This window comes from Sinohyriopsis cumingii, chromosome 3, assembly GCF_028554795.1.
Source record: "Sinohyriopsis cumingii isolate HCF-2022 chromosome 3, ASM2855479v2, whole genome shotgun sequence".
NCBI lineage: Eukaryota > Metazoa > Mollusca > Bivalvia > Unionida > Unionidae > Sinohyriopsis > Sinohyriopsis cumingii.
In genome coordinates this window covers 83,455,449-83,473,993 of record NC_142963.1, presented here as the reverse complement: position 1 = coordinate 83,473,993, position 18,545 = coordinate 83,455,449, and the positions used below count along the sequence as shown (strand labels likewise).

The window sequence follows — 18,545 nt, the reverse complement described above, 5'->3', positions numbered from 1 at the left end:
TACCTTGATTTATCTTGGACTTGTAATTCAAATTATCTATGTTGGTCTGGTTCTCATGCTTTATAAGAGTAAATGTTAGACTCATCTTTAGGACTGGTGTGTCCATGTCAAATGCTGGTTAAAGATACACATTTGAACATATTTATTATATTTGCTGCTGTCTAGGATGTCATTGGGACAAATTTTATCCTGAACTACCAGCGATTCAGAGATCATATTACCAAAGCGTTTCCTACGTCTGTCACAAGTGGTAAGGCCACTTCCGGTTGCACCTTCAGGTGGTTCATCATATGGATCTGGTTCAGGAGAGAGTTGCTGGAGTGCCTCTGATGCAGCTTTTCTCTTTTCATTCTTTCTTCTCTTGATTTTTCAATGTTACTCTTTATTTCTTTTTGTGACTTTTCCCCTCTGCTGTTTAGCTAGTTCAGTATGCTCATCTACTATCTGGTAAAACTGTTAAAATCTGCTTAACATCAGAATAAATGCAATATATGTTTCTACTCCAGTCAGTGCGAGCCACATTGTTAACGTATTCAGGTTTCAAGTAATTTTCATTTTTCTGCCATCCAAATGCAGCACAGTCAGATATTTGGTCTTCATCCATGATAGCAGCACTACCTTCCTCATTAAATTTTTCCGTAATGTCTATGTAAACTCCTGGTATTGGTGGTGGTAGTCGAACTTGGGGTGGTGGCTGAACTGGTGGTGGAGGCAGTTGAAGATGGCCAGCAATATCAGCTGGTAATTTCTTAAGAGTTTTATGTGTTGCCTCAGTTGCTGTAATCATTTTTTTTATTGGTTCTACAATTGGTTTAAATAACTGTCCTGTACCCTTTGTAAATTCCACATGAGCATCCTGGCATTGTTGCAGCTGTTGCTTGACAGAATCATGGACTGGAAGATACTTCTTAATCGCGTCTAGTCATTGTTGAGCTAATTTAGCTGTATGAGATTCCATGGTAAGCGTAGAATCACTCATTGTTATTATTACAACAATGATTTAATTACAGATCACTAAGTCAGCAGATATACAAGATTTTACTCTGTTACAGTAACATAATGTAATTTTTTTAAGTACAATAAATTACCAAGATCTCAATCATATTCACACTTTAGACATTGCCATGATCACGTGACTGCTTTATTAATAACTTACTGGAATTCCCACAACATGATCACATGGTTAAATATAAGTATATCTGTCTGTTCACAAATACCACCTATTTTGCCACAGGCTATTTTGGAACATTATTCTCTAGTATAGTGATGACAGACCTGTTTTGCTTGACTAACTCTACCTGTGGAATACAGATATGATTACGAATTTTAGATATATTTTTTAGTTTTCATTAATAACACTATTTATACTGATATAGTCTCTGTGAAAACCACCTGCAGGTTGTCTAGTATTGTGTATAACAAGCCAGACTTGTTTCACTTGACTAACTCCACCTGTGGACTACATATACAGATTATTTTTCCCCACTCGACAATATACATAGTACAAATTTAAATATATTATTTATTTTTTGTAAATAACACTAGTTATGTATTTTATTTCAACTGAATATTCTACAACACTGGATAATTATAAATTATCTGAAACATTTTTTATTTATTGTCAATAGTAAGTTTTTATATTAGGTTTGAACAGATATCTTTCTAGCTGCGATAGTATAGTGGTAATATTGTTGGAATTCCAAACCATTACGGGTTTACTTCATGGGTTCAAGCCCCAGAATGGGCATATTGCTATGGGTTTAACTGAAGTTATTATGGTGAGGGGGGGCCACATTTGAAAGTCAACCAGAAAACGTACTGATAGCTGACAATTTGCGCATACCCATCACCAGAAATCAGTGCATATCCTGTTGACCATAGAACTGTAGCCTGCGCAACCTTCTGAATTTCTGGTATTTCGTTTCGTATCTAGGAATTCACCAGGGGGTATGTCCATGTGACCATAAGGGGGAAACACCTTTCCCCCACCCCTTTATGGTAAAACTAGATCATAGAGGTAAAGAGACCAAAAATAGCCAAAGATGAATATAGCCAGAAATACAAAAGCAAAATTAGACCTCATTGAAGGGTATCCCATGAAGGCAGAAATTGGAAAAGTGAGAAAATCACATGAATTGATATAAACTGGCACAAACAAAATTATTTGGCAATGAATTGGCAACTAAACTGGCACACAAAAAGCTCAGCCTCTACAGTCTATTTTTGCTGTTTTGCTTAAAATAATATAAGAATTAAGTACATACATTGAATGGTTACTAAAGTAAAGCCTTTGCATTATTTTTACCCCCTTTGCTATGTTGCTCAGATCAAATAAAAGTATTCACATTTTATAGCACATAAAAAAAATCATTATGATGTGTCACATATTCTTCATGTTTACAGTTCATTGGTCATTCCAATGATTCCATGTAGTTTATTTTTGCTTCACTTTTTTTACTCATGTCTGGCTGCCATTTGGTTGCTTGACTTCCTGTGCTATGTTGTTCATATTGTGAATTTTAAAAAATATTCACATTTTATAGGACAAAAAAAAAACATAGTTTATGTTACTGTTCATTGGTCATTCTGACGGTTCCATGTATTTATTTTTTTAATTCATTTTTTTTCTTCCACCCATGTTTCCCAGCCTCCCCGGTCCCTTCTGCTGTTTAAAGCTTGATCAACTGAAGGAAATAAGAATCTACACAGACTTTGTTGCCCACCTTCTATGATCTACACAGATGCCAGCATGATGGATTGGCTTGCCCATCTTCTGCACTCCTTCCACGAAGTTAGTGTCTTGCAAACAAGTCCATAAACCTGAACATTCTGGTTTGGAATTTTCTCATGTGGTGCCACTGAAAATGTATCACATTCCAGGCAGGAACAGTATCCTAGAGGATTCATGGTTCCTGTGGTGTGAGCAGAAACACCTCTCTTCATTACAGGCCCCAGGACCACCAATAGCCATCTTCCTCCAGCGGCTTATAAGGAGAAATTAGCTTCCATTATTATGAAGGACTTCCCTGTCATGCACTCAGATAGATTCTGTCATCACAGAAGGGAGACTGCAGACCCTAACAATGACATCTCTGGCTTTCTTTTGATCTTAGACTTGTCAGAAATAATATTGGCTCTGTCTGATATGAAATCTGTTGTGGGTTCTGATGTGGCTGAATATGATGTCCTTCAAACTGATGTTCAGAACTTCCATGACTCACCCATCAAATAAAACCATTTCCTAGTCACTTAAGCTACAGCAGACAGAGATACATGCATTGTCTGCCAACCCATACCACCTACAGTTCCACCATGATGGTTTGGTTTTGCTTATGATGGCCCCAGCATTCATTGCCAAGAACAGGCTCTGCTCAGGAGAAATCAATCCTTCATCTTGGAACTACTGTTTCTTTGGACTCTTCATCTCAGGATCTCATTAGGGTTCTGAAGTTTAGCAAACTTAAATGACCAGAAGATTGAGTTCTTTCTTGTCATTATCACTCAAGGAGTGTATGTATTGGGTTGAACATCATGTCAGCTGTCGTCATAGATACAATGGCTTGTCCACTCAGCCTACTAGACTCTTCATCTCAAGGGCACCTACAGGACCTCAGCAGGGTTCTGAAGTGGTACCTAAAACAAACTTAACTGACTGGAAGAAGTAGTTTGTTCATGCACATTCCCTCCATTGGTACGTGTAACTGATAATTTATAGGAGTTGCCAAATCCCTCACAACAGGACTCTGGTTTTTCTTGTGCCAAGGCCAGCAAATAACCTCAGATTGTTGTACTCAGATATTTGATAATGGATTGTGACCAAACTTAATATGCTGGGTTTTCTCAAGAATGTCTCAATAGATTTTAATATTCAACATTTAAGGTAAACAAAGAGGGAAATAAATGAATTTTGTGTGGAGTCCGGTAAATTAGTATGGTCAATAGATCACAAGTCCCTTTATATAAACTGTTCAGATATTTATTTTTTAAAATTTAAACTTTTACCATTTCTAGAAAGAAGATAGTAGATTTCTACCACCGCAGCAGCATGGCGGCATATTGCACAGCCTTTTCCTACCGTCCATTCTCCCAGCATGTCAGTAACAACCTGGAGGATTTCTACATTGAATTGCCAGTCAAAAGTTCACATCAAGTACAACATGACCATCTGAATCTGTCCATGTGAGCACAACTTTACTTACTTTCATGTAAACATTTGTCACTTTATGATAGTTATAAACAGATACCAGGTCTTATATTTTTTAAATTCAGATGATAATTATAAACATTCACCGTGTATTGTATTCTTGACATTATATATGACAGTTTATTTTAAATAGACACGATGTCTTGTATTCTTGAAAGGACTATAATGAATAAGGGCCATTTTCTGCCCGTTTTTATGGGAACAAAAATTCATGTAAATATTACAACTATGTGTCTCATTGTATTATTTGATGTATAAATCACCCTATTCTGCATTAAATATGCATATAAATACCTTTTCATACCTAAACACGACCTTTGAACATGGTCTGGTATGGGAAATTTAAGAGAAAATGCTACATTTTAGCAACTTGAAACTAGAAATAAGATCTAAGCGCAGGCTTGATCAGACAAGGTATTTACACTGATTAATTTTTATTAAAATTGTTGGGTTCTCATTTTATCTTATTTGATTACATTTGCGCTAATCACTGAAAATTAAAATATTCTTGAATTTTGCCATGTATCATTGTCGTCGTTTTCCCTGCTGCACGGTATCTGCCTAAGTATCGCTAAGCTTGAGCAATTAGACCTGCATTTCTAGAGTGCGCTATATTATTTCCTTCATTATCATATTAACAAAAATGCAGGAATAATAACGATTGGATACTTTAAAAACAATGTTATCCATTCATTTCTCTATTTCTTCATTCTTTCTAAATTGCCTTTGGATGAGGTGCTGAAGGTGGCATTCAGAACTATATGTAAACACAGCCTATGTTAGAGTAAACATTAAATGGAAATGTATTTTTACGTTGCCAATTTTTTGCAAAAGCATGCTGTAAATAATAGGAAAAGTACTTATATATCATTTGTTTTATACATAAATAACAGGTTTTTTTCTTTATTTCCATCATGATACCATTTGCTACATTTAATTCACTCACATTACAGTGTAAATCCATACATGTAATCTTTAAATGAATCTGTCAATTTCCAGAGAGAAATAACAGGTACAACCAGCATAATTTTTCATTAAATTTTGTTAGCTCGGTCTTTCTTCATATACTAACAATATTAATTCTTTAAAACTAAAGAATTAACAAAGAATCGTCTGCAGTTGTATAAATCTGCTTGGAAGAACTGTATCATCTGCATCATATACAGATTGAACAAAGCAAGCTTCAGTAGATTAAATGGTATAGCAGTGTTGTGCCAAATTGTCACTCCCAGTCTGAATCCCCAAAGCTCCCAATTTTTTTTTCTTCTTTCTTTTTAGGAAATAATGTCCATAATATCAACAGATGTCAATTTACTGGTGTGAAATATAATTAGAAACTGCTCAGTTTTTAAAACCAACAAAAAATAATTTGCAATTTGAAAATTATTTTATTTTTATGTCGTGCAAGGTAATATTTTTTATCAGTATGTTATTCATCTAAAATGGAACTATACAAAGGTGGCCAATCATATCTGCATCAGAAAATAATGGTATTGGAACCATTGTTGTGAAGCGGTTATTTTTCCATAATTAGATAGTTTAACTTTCATACAAGTTTATTTATATTTAGTTTTTTCATACTGAATTTTTATCACATTTTCCAGTGCACACATATGCATGAAGAACAATTGGTTTTAGACTGACATAATTTTAAACTTGCTTACTACATCAACGATGTTTCTAACAATTACTGAAATTAGAAACATTTCCTAACAGTGGGAACCATGTCCACAATCACGATGGAAGCCAAGAAACTGAACCGATTTATGATTTTTTAATTGAAAATATTATTTGCATTACTTCTATGCCAAAAACCAGTAATTATATGAGCCTCAGTCATTTGCAAATCATTTTATTTTTATGTTCCTAAAGTGTAATATTGTTGTGGGTATGGTATTGATCTAAAAGGAAACTATAGGAGAGTGGCCAAATATTTTTGCATCAGAAAATGATTGTGGTGGAACCAGTGTTGTGAAGCAATTATTATTCCATAGTTATATACACCACTCCCTCGATAACTCGTACCCTGATAACTCCCAAACCCGCTTATAATGCAGGGTCCGGCATCGATCCCATATTTGTTGAACTTGAAGAAAATTGCAATTAAAATTGATAACTGAAATGTTGATGTATCGCTCATTTTATTGTCAAAAACGGTAGATAGGACCTAGAAATTCTAATCAACACTATGAAATATCAAATTTAAAAATAGGTTATACAGTTTTTTACATTTTCTTTCAAAACGACATTCCTAGTACACTGCAGTTAACGATATGTAAGGAAATTTTGATCAATGAAAATGTCACTTATGCCGAGTGGAGGCAGTACTTTAATAAATAAATACAAATTAAATATTTATTTTATCTATTGAAATTTGTGTTCTAGTTCTATCTTTTAGTTCCTTTTAAGTGTAATCGTCATAAATGCAGTATGCCCTCTTGTAATTAAACGTAAAATGCATCAATCTACTATAACAGCTATGTCCACAAGCATTTCTCTGAGAACCTAATTAAGTGCTGACCGTGTTTTGATAACTGACTTATGGAAGTATTTGTTGTATTGTTGCACTGAATTAAAAGCTGGCCTCCTTTGTATTATCATGTCAGTTATGTCTTTTAAGTGAAATAAAGGAGGTGGAGTAAAAGAAAAGTTAAAAGGCACGAAAATCCTACAAACTTAAAATCTAGCAGGCTCGGTCGTATGTTGGGTGAAATCACTTCATTTGATCAATTGAACACTTATAAATGTTATTGTATATGTAACATAAAATACCTTAAATTAACTGACTCTTTCATAACTGTGATCAAAGATAAGGCAGCCAAGCGAAATGAATACTTCGTAAAATAATTAGTTTGATTTCACAGATATGGACCATTGTGGGCAAGCAATTTTCTGAGAATTTCTGAACTGGCAGTTAGAAATATCCTCAAGGATGATAAGAAGTTTCATTATTACTAACAATGAAATCATGACATCAATATTGTACTAACTGAACAATAAAAAAGTTACATTTCGATGTAGACGATTGTCTCACGAAATAGATGTCACATGTTTTTGAAAAAAAAGAATCTTGTTTGATGGTGTATCAACAGTTAGTCTAGTTCCCTGTTCTGTGGACTCCCGATTTGGCAGGATAATATTAAACACCAATATGGGAACCAGACTCATCAAAAAAACAAAAAGCAGTGACAAAATACACAGATTTTTTCACATACACATGATGGTTGTTGAAACCAGTTGGAACGGTCTTTCATATGTTGGACATTTTGAAATAAATGTTATTTAAACAGAATAACAAACAACTTCATTAGAAAAAGCATGTTATTAAAAATTATTATTGATGTGATTGTCAAATGAGGATTCAGTCAATAAACAGCCCAGTCTACTAACACCGCTTCCCCCACCCCACCCCCGTTTTCTCCATATCAAAGCGATTTTTTTTCTCGCAATGTTTGGAGGTCTCTGCATAACTCACGCCTCGTTTATAGTGTGGTCTATGTTTGTGGACCCCGTTGTGTGCAAGTTATCGAGGGATAGATGTAGTATTATTTTTTTATACATGTTTGTTTATGCTTTATGTTTTATCACATTTTCCTAATTACTCATCCAAATCAAGAAAAACTAGTTTTGGACTGACATAAATTTTACTTGCCTACTTAATTAATGTTTTTTTTAAGCAATTTCTGAAATAATACATTTCACATTTTGTTTCCAAACAGTGGGAAAAATGTCCCAAGGTCAGGATGGAAGCTCAAGTAACTGAATTGATTTATGGTTTGTCAATTGAAAAGGATAACGGTATTTTTCCTAAACCCTAACCAGCAAAAATAAAAATAAACAAAACAAGTTTGTTCAATCTGTTTATCTAAATTCTGCATATTTATTACAATAGCATATTTTCTTTATTTCATTAAATGATAACCTCATAATTTGATACGCTTACTGATTATAACAACAGAAAAACATACATATAATAACATTTACATATGAGTATCATTTATTCAAAGGACATCCTGCTTAAATATAAGTACCACTACTACGCATACTACTACTACTATTAAAAATACTACTACTACTGCCTACTGCTCCAGTGGCCTAGTGGTTAGAGTGTCGGCTTTGGATGTGGGAGGTTGTTGGTTTGATCCCAGGCCGAGTCATACCAAAGACTTCCAAAAATGGTACTAACAGCTGCCTCGCCTGGCACTCAACATTAAGAGGTCATTGTTAGGACTGGTTGGCTTGGTGTCAGGATAATGTGACTGGGTGGGACATCGTGCTACATGTCTGCGACATGATGCCCCAGTGCAAAGGTATCACTATCAACTGCCACACTGCAGACATTGGAGAGATATGAGTGAAAATTTTTTAAAGCTACCTTAAAAATCCAAATCACACACACACACTACTACTGCTACTACTACTACTGCTAATAATAAGCTGATAATAATAATAATAATAATGGCATTAGTAATGATACTAAAATAATTTTCCATCTACCTTTTTTCTAGTGGAAACAAATGGATGACACAAGAATTTATGATATAAAACAAGAATTATGATAATTAATACATAATTAGCTGAGTTGTTTCTTTTTAGATACTGTTCATAAAATTAGTTTCTGGCTCCATCCCAACAGTAACTGATTATATGGAATTCACAGGCCGTGTGTATCATTATAGACTAAATATGACTGCCAAAGTTAATACTTGCAAATCTATGAAGAGCACCCAACAAATGAGACTTAATGAGACTTTATGTCAGTCATGATTATTTGGCGAATGGTCTAAAACACTTCAGATGATGCCAGAAATGGCCCACAATCAATTCAACTTCAAATTCCATCGACATCAATATCTCACAGACATTGTGTTGAATGTAAAAGACCATATGGGCATCAAGATCATCTTGTTAATGTCCCAAACTGTGCCATAACCTAGTCTTTTGCAGACTGTAGTATTTTTATGAAGTCAGATAGTAGATGTTGCAAATTCCATTTGGAAATCTACTTCACTAATGAATCTCTGCGATTTATCACTGCAACAAAAGAGTTTGAAAACTTTTCAAGAACACATATGAAATCACTTTAACAAAATGTGCATGAGCTAAGTAAAACAAGGTCATATCTTAATTTTGATGTTCCTTCTTCCTTATCCAATGATGGCTATTTCCACCTTTTTTGGCTTGAAAATGAATCAGTTCCTCTAACGGAATAAGGTTGAAATCCTGGTTCAAGAGAACAGCTTGCTGAATAAGCACAAATTGTACTTCAAGATGGATGCATCCACTTGGAAACTGAATGAATTCCCCAGAGTACCAGTTGATTACCTGCATGACATCACTATGGGCATTTATCAAGTCAAACAGGCTCCAAGCTATACAAATGAACATCTCACAGATGAGGGGCTTTATGATGTTATGGTATGCATGGATTTTCCAGGCCTGTTACATGCAAAAATCCAGTCTCGCCATTCCAAAAATAAAATCCATTTCCTGTGAATCCAGTACAAGCCTAAATATTCCATGGACTGCTACAAAGGATGGTATTGTATCTGCAAGGTTGATAATCAGGTTGTTGGGCATTGTGCCCATGTATCTAATTTCCTATGGTTTATTGGCTGAAAAAGATGGGTAAATGATGAGTTGACAAAGAATGCATCACTAACTAGTCATCTTAAGGTTGCATCATCTATTCCAGAATGTGATTATGACAACGGGGAATCATTTGAGTTGTTTCTCTAATCTGTGACCACTACTTTCATCAGTAGTATCTGGCTCCTTTTATGTTTATATGACAAATGATAAATTTGTATAATTTGAATTGTCATCCATATCATTATGTTAACATTCTTATGGCATCTTATTTGTGTGATACTGATGAAGAGAGAATGATAATGCATAACAATTGCCAGATTAAGGCCTTCCTGGGCCCTTATCACTGAAAATATTATATTACCCCACCCCCACCACTAAATGGGAAATGTAAAAAACAAAACAAATCAAAATCTAAAAAGGGCTGGAAAATACCAGTGTTGCCACCGTTCCAAATCAAAATACTCGTACATGCAGATCAAAATGGTAATATATAATTCATTCATTTTTATCATCAACAAATAATTCAAAAAATTTCTGGTGCCCTAAAACACGTGCTTGGTATGCTTAATGGGTAATCTGGTAATGTACATACCACATTCAAATGAATGCAAAAGTTATATTTTTAAGACATACTCATTAATAATTTGCCTTATTATGTCCATGTTGGCCTGAATAGTTTATTTTTAATGCTTATTATTCTGATGACTGCAGTCATTGCAAGTTCTGTCTTGTCACCTCCCAGTGAATCTAAGAGGGGTCAAAGGTTAAATACACAAAAAAGTGGCTATTACAGTAACAGTTGCTCATCTCAACTGTACAGACGGCAGGAATGCATCACGCCTGGGTCATATTGTGGGTAGATGAGTGGGGACGTTACAATCATTAGGATTTGCTATTAGTTTTGGTTAACTGCTACTGTTAGATAATGTGTGTTTAGTGAGTGCATTTCTTTTATCAGATGCTTTGTCATCTCTTGCTTGCATAGATTTTCATTTTAACACTTCCCTGAACCTCCAGTTATATAGAAAGCCTTACAGCGAGATATTCACATGATTTTTGTGTAGGAATATGGAAAAGTATATCTCCGCCTATATGTATAGTATACAGTACTTAAAATATTAATGCACAAAATCTGCCTTTGAAACCACTGTCAGATTATAATAATCAATGTAATAATGTGACTAGCTTTACTTTAAAGATATATATGAACACAGATTCATATAACGTTATTTTATTCACTAAAAATTTTCTATACATTTTTGAATTTCTTCATTGCCCCCATCAAGGGCCCCAGTTTTGAGTTGCTACAAAGAATTGAATATAGGTCTACATGTGCATAGGAAGAGAGAGAGAGTATAGTCATATATAGTTATTTTAAACAAGGAAAAGGTAGAAAAATACTTACTTTGACTCATTTTTCGTCCAAGTTTATGTGCAAACTTGTTCCCAAAAGATTCTTTGAAAGTTGCTTTCATTCTATAAATCCCCGAATCTTGCACGATGTAAATCATCATCTTTGCCAACTCTAAGTGCTGGTAAATAGCATTTTCAAAACGAAAAATAAAATGATTGTGTTTCTATTTGTGCATTATAGGTATATGTTCTTTATAAATGTGTACATCCTCTCATTTCACAGACAACTGTATGCAGTCAGTGTAATGCAGTATTCCTATGCTGATTTAAAAATAGATGCAAAAGGTCTATAGAGTACAATGCCTATAGTCTGTTTCTTTCCTGTATTCTCCAATGTCATTACTTCTAAAAACATATTTCACATTTTTCAGAAGTTCATCAAAAGTGCTTAACCAATAGTGTTTTCTTTCTTATTAATGTTCATATTATATCTTTACAGATGAATATATAGTTTATAAATCGATTATAGTTTGACTTTAAGGTACCTCAAGGGGTGTGGAAGACAATTTTCTTCTTTTTCTTCTAAAGATAGAAACACAGTAGTGTGTGTGTTGTAGAGGCATGAAAATATAAGGATAAAAGTACATAAATATATAAAGGATATTTGTTATTTCCAGTGAAGGTAACAAACCCATGTATTCGGCAAAGAAGCGAATGTACAGGCTCCTGTTAATGCCTTTTTGTCAACATATTTTAGAAACAGTTTTCAGTGACATATAAATTTGATATTCTATTTTTGTCTACGATGGACCATTTTGGAATAGTTTTAGAAACTAAAATTTATACATAGAATCTTTATAACCCCTAAAATAATAAAAATGCAAAATGCAAATTTGAAACTGAGTGAACAGAATCGTGGTAAAGCAGTATCTATGAGAAGTAAATGGAAAAGATGACTACTTTTCATGTCTGTTTTTTATAGTCTTTTGACACCTTGTAACCATGGCAACAGACACTTGAACACAAAACTGATGTCAGAAATAAATGTTAACCACCTCATACATAAAATAAGGACATTTGGAGAGGGGGCAGAAATATGGCCCTTATTCAATATAGTCCTTTTATGATAGATATTGACAGACACCATGCCTTGTGTTCTTGAAATTTTAGAGTAGTAATAAACAGTCACCATGTCTTGAATTATTCAAGTTAAATTAATGATAGTTATAAACAGAGACCTGGCCTTGTATTCTTGAAATTTTATGATAGTTATAAATTGAAACCAGGCTTTATATTCTTGATTTATATGATAGTTATTGGCACCATGCCATGTATTCTTGAAATTCTATCATAGTTATTGTTATGTATATTTAATCTGCATTTTTTATAGTTTTTTTATTTCATTATATCAAGTTAATTTTATACCTGACCTGAATCATTGATTTTTTTTAATACATAACTAATATTTTCCTGATGAGTATGGGTTAACTATTAGTATTATTATCTTTTTCTGAGTCAAGGACATTGTGTTTAACATGTTCCTTATTGCTAAGATTATATCTTATAAACATTTGGAACCTTCCAGAATGAAATTTTCCATTAGGTAATAGTTTTTTGTTTAGAAAATGTTAATTGTGACCTGAGTTCAAGTTGAGGACTGTATAATTTTGTTTTTCTAGAAATTATTTATTTATGCTGTAAGATTTGAACAGAATCAGCTGTGTTATTGTTGTATCCAGTATTTCATTTGGGCTGGAATTTATTTATTCAGATTATCAATTCAAGTTAATCTTCTTTGGAAATACACAGTGCTCAAAAATAACTTTCTTGGAAATAGAGACTTGGATTTATAGTGAAATTTCAAATAAGGATATATTCTTGGATCATTGTATTATTGTGATTCAACAAAAGACTGTTGACACATCTCTATGACACAGGCCACATAAACATTTCCCTTTTTGGATTTAGTTTGGAAAAGCACGAAGTTGTTCAGAATATTTCTTATTAATTCTTGTGTTTGAAATTCTAAGATTATTTGGGATTTATTTCACAATACTGTAAGTTCTCTTTTGCATTTTTCACTTTGTATTCCTGAGAAATAAATTATTTGTTGAATTTTACAAAGCTTGTTGCTTCTCACTCATTTCAGTTACCTATTTAAGACCATAGACTCATAATAGTTATAAGCAGACACCATACTTTGTATAATTGAAAGTGTATAGTAGTTACAAACAAGTACCAAGCCTTTAAGTTTGGAAATTTTATGAGCACTAATCCCAGCCTCAAACCTGAAGTCCTAAAATGTTAAATATTTTGTAACTTTGATTAGAATGAAGTCAGATTCTTATAATTTTTATAATCTTCTTTTGTTTCCTCTTCTAGCATGTCAAATTTGAATCAAACATCCGTGCTCAAATATCTCATAAAATTTGTTGGTTTAAACTTCAGCTCCAGATTCAAGACATGATTTTTCTCAGTTTTAAAGCAGAATTCTGCTTTTCTCCTGAACTGAATCAGATTTTTCTTGATATAATCCGTTTTTTATATTATCTCTGATCCTTGTAAATTATTCGTTCCATATATTAGTTAGCACACGACTCTTGTAAAGAGTATTCTGATTGGTTAAAGGTTTAAATTCATCCAGTGAATCTTCATGTAATGGGAACTGATGGCAATGGAAAGAAGAAGCATGCTTGCAAAACATGGAGTCCCAAGTTGTTGAGAGATACCATGACATGAAAAGTTTAGATAAAAGTTTTAAAAAAACTTATGGAAATGGGAATGACTGGAGCGAAAAGTTGACGGAAATTTAGTTGGTCAATTTATAAGAAAACTGAACACTAGAGGACTGGCATTTTGTGACCTCTGCAATACAAATCTGAATTATGGTAATCGCAGTTGGAAGAGTTTGGAACAGCACCTGCAAAAGAAGTTGCATATGGAAACATTGAATCTCAGAAGGCACCTGGAAAAAGTACATTTAATTACTTTAAGAAGAAAGATTTCTTGCATGAGAGAACAGATGTAGCCCTCTGTCAGAATATGCGCACTGCATGTTGCCAATGCAAGCACCAGCTTGAAAGGAAAAAAAGGCTCTCATTCACAAGGAAAAGAAATGATGGCACATTGAGCCAAAAAAGTTAGTGGTGACAAAAAGGAAGGCTAAAATTTGTTTGCCAAAGCTGCAAAAAGAGCTCGACCGGCATATCAACAGGCTGTGTCCATTGGAGAAAAAGAAAAGTGAATGTATGGGATTATTTGTATATAGTTGATGTACTACTTGGGTGTTTATTTTACAGATTTGTTGCTGCTAAAATTTAGAAATTACTGTGACTTAAATATGAAGTGATCTCTGACATGCACATGAAATAACTTCAGCATCAATAGTATTGGAGAACAAATTCATGTGACTATAAATACAGTGAAATTACTGAATTCAAGTTTAACATTTTTGGTAAGATTTTAGTTTTTCAAATGATTGTTTTGGTTTATTTTATGATCATAAGTTGCACCAGGAGCATTTTTTTATGAGTGTAAAATGCGTTTTTGGCCGGGGGCCTTTGGCACCCTGGAGCCCCCAGATCAGGGGCACTGTCCCTCAAGACCCCTTTGGGGGATAAACCCTGAAACCCCACCTCACCCCCCTTAAAATTTGTTCAGCTTTTTTATGGAAGACCAAAATCATGTCTGAGATTCATGCTGAAAATATTTCAAGAATATGGGTCTGACTTGAAAGTTAGTCTTCTATTGGTAAACATTGGCTTATGAGACCAGAGGTTTTCCTATGTACCCTCTTGCAGGTCTTAAGAGGGGTTGAAATGAAGGAGAAACTGTGTTGGTTGAAGGTTCAGTGGCAGGCTTGCCAGATTTGCAACCAAAAGGGTGCATTTAAATCCTATCATTGGATCAGCCATGGCTGCCTTGGTTTGTTCTTCAGCATGTGGTTGCTGTAACTATGTACAATATGGTTACTATATATAGTTGCAGTGTTGTTGATGTGCTCCTCCTTCAGTCTATTCTAATGATATATTGTTTGCCCATCGTGTTCAAAGATGACCATGACATCACTGACTGGTTTGGTTTCTATGAGTATGTGAATGGCTGATCAGCCCAATTTGTGCTCTGAACTGTATGTGACATGCTGGACAGATGTTGCTTGTGGATGCTTTATCGGTAGAGGATGTGCTTATGCTTCCATTTCTGCACTGCTTCTGCAGTTTTCCTCGATTTAAAATAATTATGTAGCTCCTTCTTACAACATATGTTTGTTCATAGATACAGTGTAAAAATATAACAGTTCATTATTGAAGGACATCTCCTTAGTACCAGTAACACTATTTATTTACTTCCTATGTTCAGGTCATTGATTGTAAGGTTCATGTATATCTCATTCTTCATGGAATTTAGGTACTCGTATTATTCCTTGAATCTGAATTTATTTTAATTTCCTTTTTCCAGAAGGATAATAAAAAATATTAGTTAAAATTTTTGCTCCAGTGATCAGGATACGAACCTAATGTCAGAGCCCAGCATGCTGTGGGAGAAACTGCGTGCCTTTAGCATGGACTCGCTGTTTGAGAATACCAGTATTAGTTCCATAGAAGATGCAAACAGCTATTATCAGTCTCAGTGTAACCAGACTTTTATAGGGATGGTGACCATGCAGTATCAAGCTAGACAGGTATGATCTGTGATTTCACACTTTGAGACAACATCTGTGATCAGTGATCTTGCTTTAAGGCAGCATCTGCTACTATCAGTCAGTGTTTTAACATCCCTTTCCTAATGGTGTATATTATATACCATATATACTCACTCATAAGTCAAGTCCAACTGCAAACTGCACAGACCCAGATCTGACATTGCATACTACATCTACAGATCAGGGTCTCTGTTTGTTTTACTAATTACCTATAATATAGACCCAGATTTCCTGACTCATTATGTGATGGCATTATGTGATTGCATATCTGGGTCTGTGTGGTTTACAGTTGAATTCAATTTATAAATAGGTTTATGCAGTAGTACCAAGCTGGACTGGCTGCCATCACATAATTAATTTGAGAACACTTCATGATATATTTCATGAGATATTGAAACATCAGTGGCAATATCATTTTTGGAACTACTTTATTTTTCCATCTGTATTTCCATAGTTAGGCCTTTGGACCTATTTCATATTCTCTCTCTCTCTCTCTCTCTCTCTGTCTCTCTCTCTCTCTCACACACACACACACACATAAATCATGCAAATTGTCAGTGACTAAACTTAACATGACCTGTTCATATATATTATTCTGTGTCACCCATACACTATTTTATACCTGTTACACATAATGACAAACAAAACAGATGTATTCATTTTTTTAAAAAATAATCTTGATTTCATATAGTAATAAAGTTGTTTAAATAGCAGTTTTAACTGTCATCACAATCATTGTGTCTGAAGATGAACGAGAAATCAGACATTGATAAGTATTAGTTGCAAAATGAAATTAAATGACCGTTTGAAATTCAAGTATACCATATGTTATGAAAACATACTATAAGCCTGCCAACATACAGTCTTCATGTCTGAATGCAAAAATAAACAAAAATTGATACCAAAATCCTTGCAAGTAAACTCAGTTATGAAATCTGTTGTTTAATGATGTTACCAATCTGCACAAGAATTTAACAAAAATAAAAATGTCTTTGTTATTGCATGAAAACATTCATTAATTGGACATTGAAGCATTATATATACGATATAAATTCTAAAAATTTCTCCTCAGGTTGAGATTTTATGTTGCTTAATACAATCAGTATATTTGTGAGAAATAATGAAAAGGATGCAACATCACCTTTTTTTTAAACTTGAACAGGTGAAAACCTTTTTATTCCTGAAAAATACCTGAGGAATTTCTCAAATATGTGGAAATCAAATTTCTTCAGAGATAAGGCAAGGAAAATTAAGAAAATTAAGATTTTAGGACTACTTTGATCCCTGATGATTTCTGGACGTTCTGTGAAAAAAAATCATTGTTACCAGTCAAGTAATAAAAAAGGTACTAAATGTCACAATTTGAGGAGGAAAGGTTTAGATGTTGAGTGAAAATGGGGCCACACTTTGATGAAGCTTCACCCTGCTGCTGCATTTTCTTGTATATAGCATCACCCCAAGTGTCAGATTAATCCTCATATAATTTGCTGACAACTAATGTTCTTTGCTGTTGTCATGATTGTGATCAAACATTGTAAACTATGATTTGGTGATGCATTATGTGTCAGCAGATCTGGGTCTTTGCTGTTTGCAGTTATCTTTCTGGAATGGTAAGATTAAAGAGCTCATATGTTGGTGTTCTAATCTATGATTTCTTTTGAACACCAGTATTGGATCTCTCACATTTCAGCTCACATGGAGCCCAACATAAACCAACGTTCATGTCACCATACAATTCCAGGCCAGAGGGCTGTGAAATGCAGTTTTACAGATTGATCTCTTGACATTTTCTTTTAGAGAAAAACATAAGTTGCATATAAAAAGTAGTATAATCAGACCTTTATAGGCAACAGATCCATGTCTTGAAAGTGATTCTGAAATATAATTTTTTAATATTATTTTCACATATTTTGCCAGACACCTGTTTGAGCAAGATTAAGTGGTTAATTATAATTAAAGTTATTTTCGTGCTTTGCTCTCTCATAAAATTATTAAAAATGTTTGTTTTCAGGATTTTGTGCAAATGATTGACAAGTTAGAGTTGGCATGCATTAGATTTGTCCACTTTTCCCAAGAGAATGAAGTCCGCAGCAGGGTATGTGGTTTTATTTCAGCATAAACAGTACAGAACTGATCTTACTATTTTCATTTGCATCTAGAATAGAATCCTGAAGAAAACTGAATAACATAGAACATGTTAGTAATGAAATGGTTTGATCTTAAGACATATGTTCCTTGAAACAGAAATTCACGAAAAACATACAGCAATGGTTAGGTTAGGTTAGATTCAGATATGGACTGAAATGTATATAATTATAAGATCTATAAATTTGTCACATATATACAGTTTTTATAAACAGGTTCCACAAAGTTAGCTGTCATCACATTAAAATGTACATAGATGCAGAAATGTTTGAATATGGTTGCAATTTCTTCAGTATATGCAACTGTTACAGTAGTTGTCCCAAATTATGATATTGATCAGAGGAACGTTAAAGGTGTGCCTTTTTGTATGTGAGGTTGCATTATAATGGGATGCATCATGTACAAAAATATAATTCAAGCAGTATGATTATTGGCTTCCATGACAATAACCATGATATATATCACAAGGTTTTATTGTAATTTAATTGATTAAATATAGTTTGAGTAACACACAGTGCATCATTCTCTGGCCCCTTGTTGGGCCCCACT

At 33.9% G+C, this 18,545-nt stretch overlaps 1 protein-coding gene across 1 annotated transcript in view; it reads left to right on the top strand.

Moving 5' to 3' along the window:
* Window positions 1-18,545, top strand: part of LOC149803214 (transmembrane protein 94-like) — a 198,098-nt gene that overhangs the window by 124,161 nt on the left and 55,392 nt on the right. The window contains exons 17-19 of the mRNA XM_089952840.1: window positions 4,012-4,179; window positions 15,647-15,830; window positions 17,863-17,946. Of these exons, the coding sequence (XP_089808966.1) occupies window positions 4,012-4,179; window positions 15,647-15,830; window positions 17,863-17,946 (436 nt within the window). The remainder of the gene's footprint in view (window positions 1-4,011; window positions 4,180-15,646; window positions 15,831-17,862; window positions 17,947-18,545) is intronic.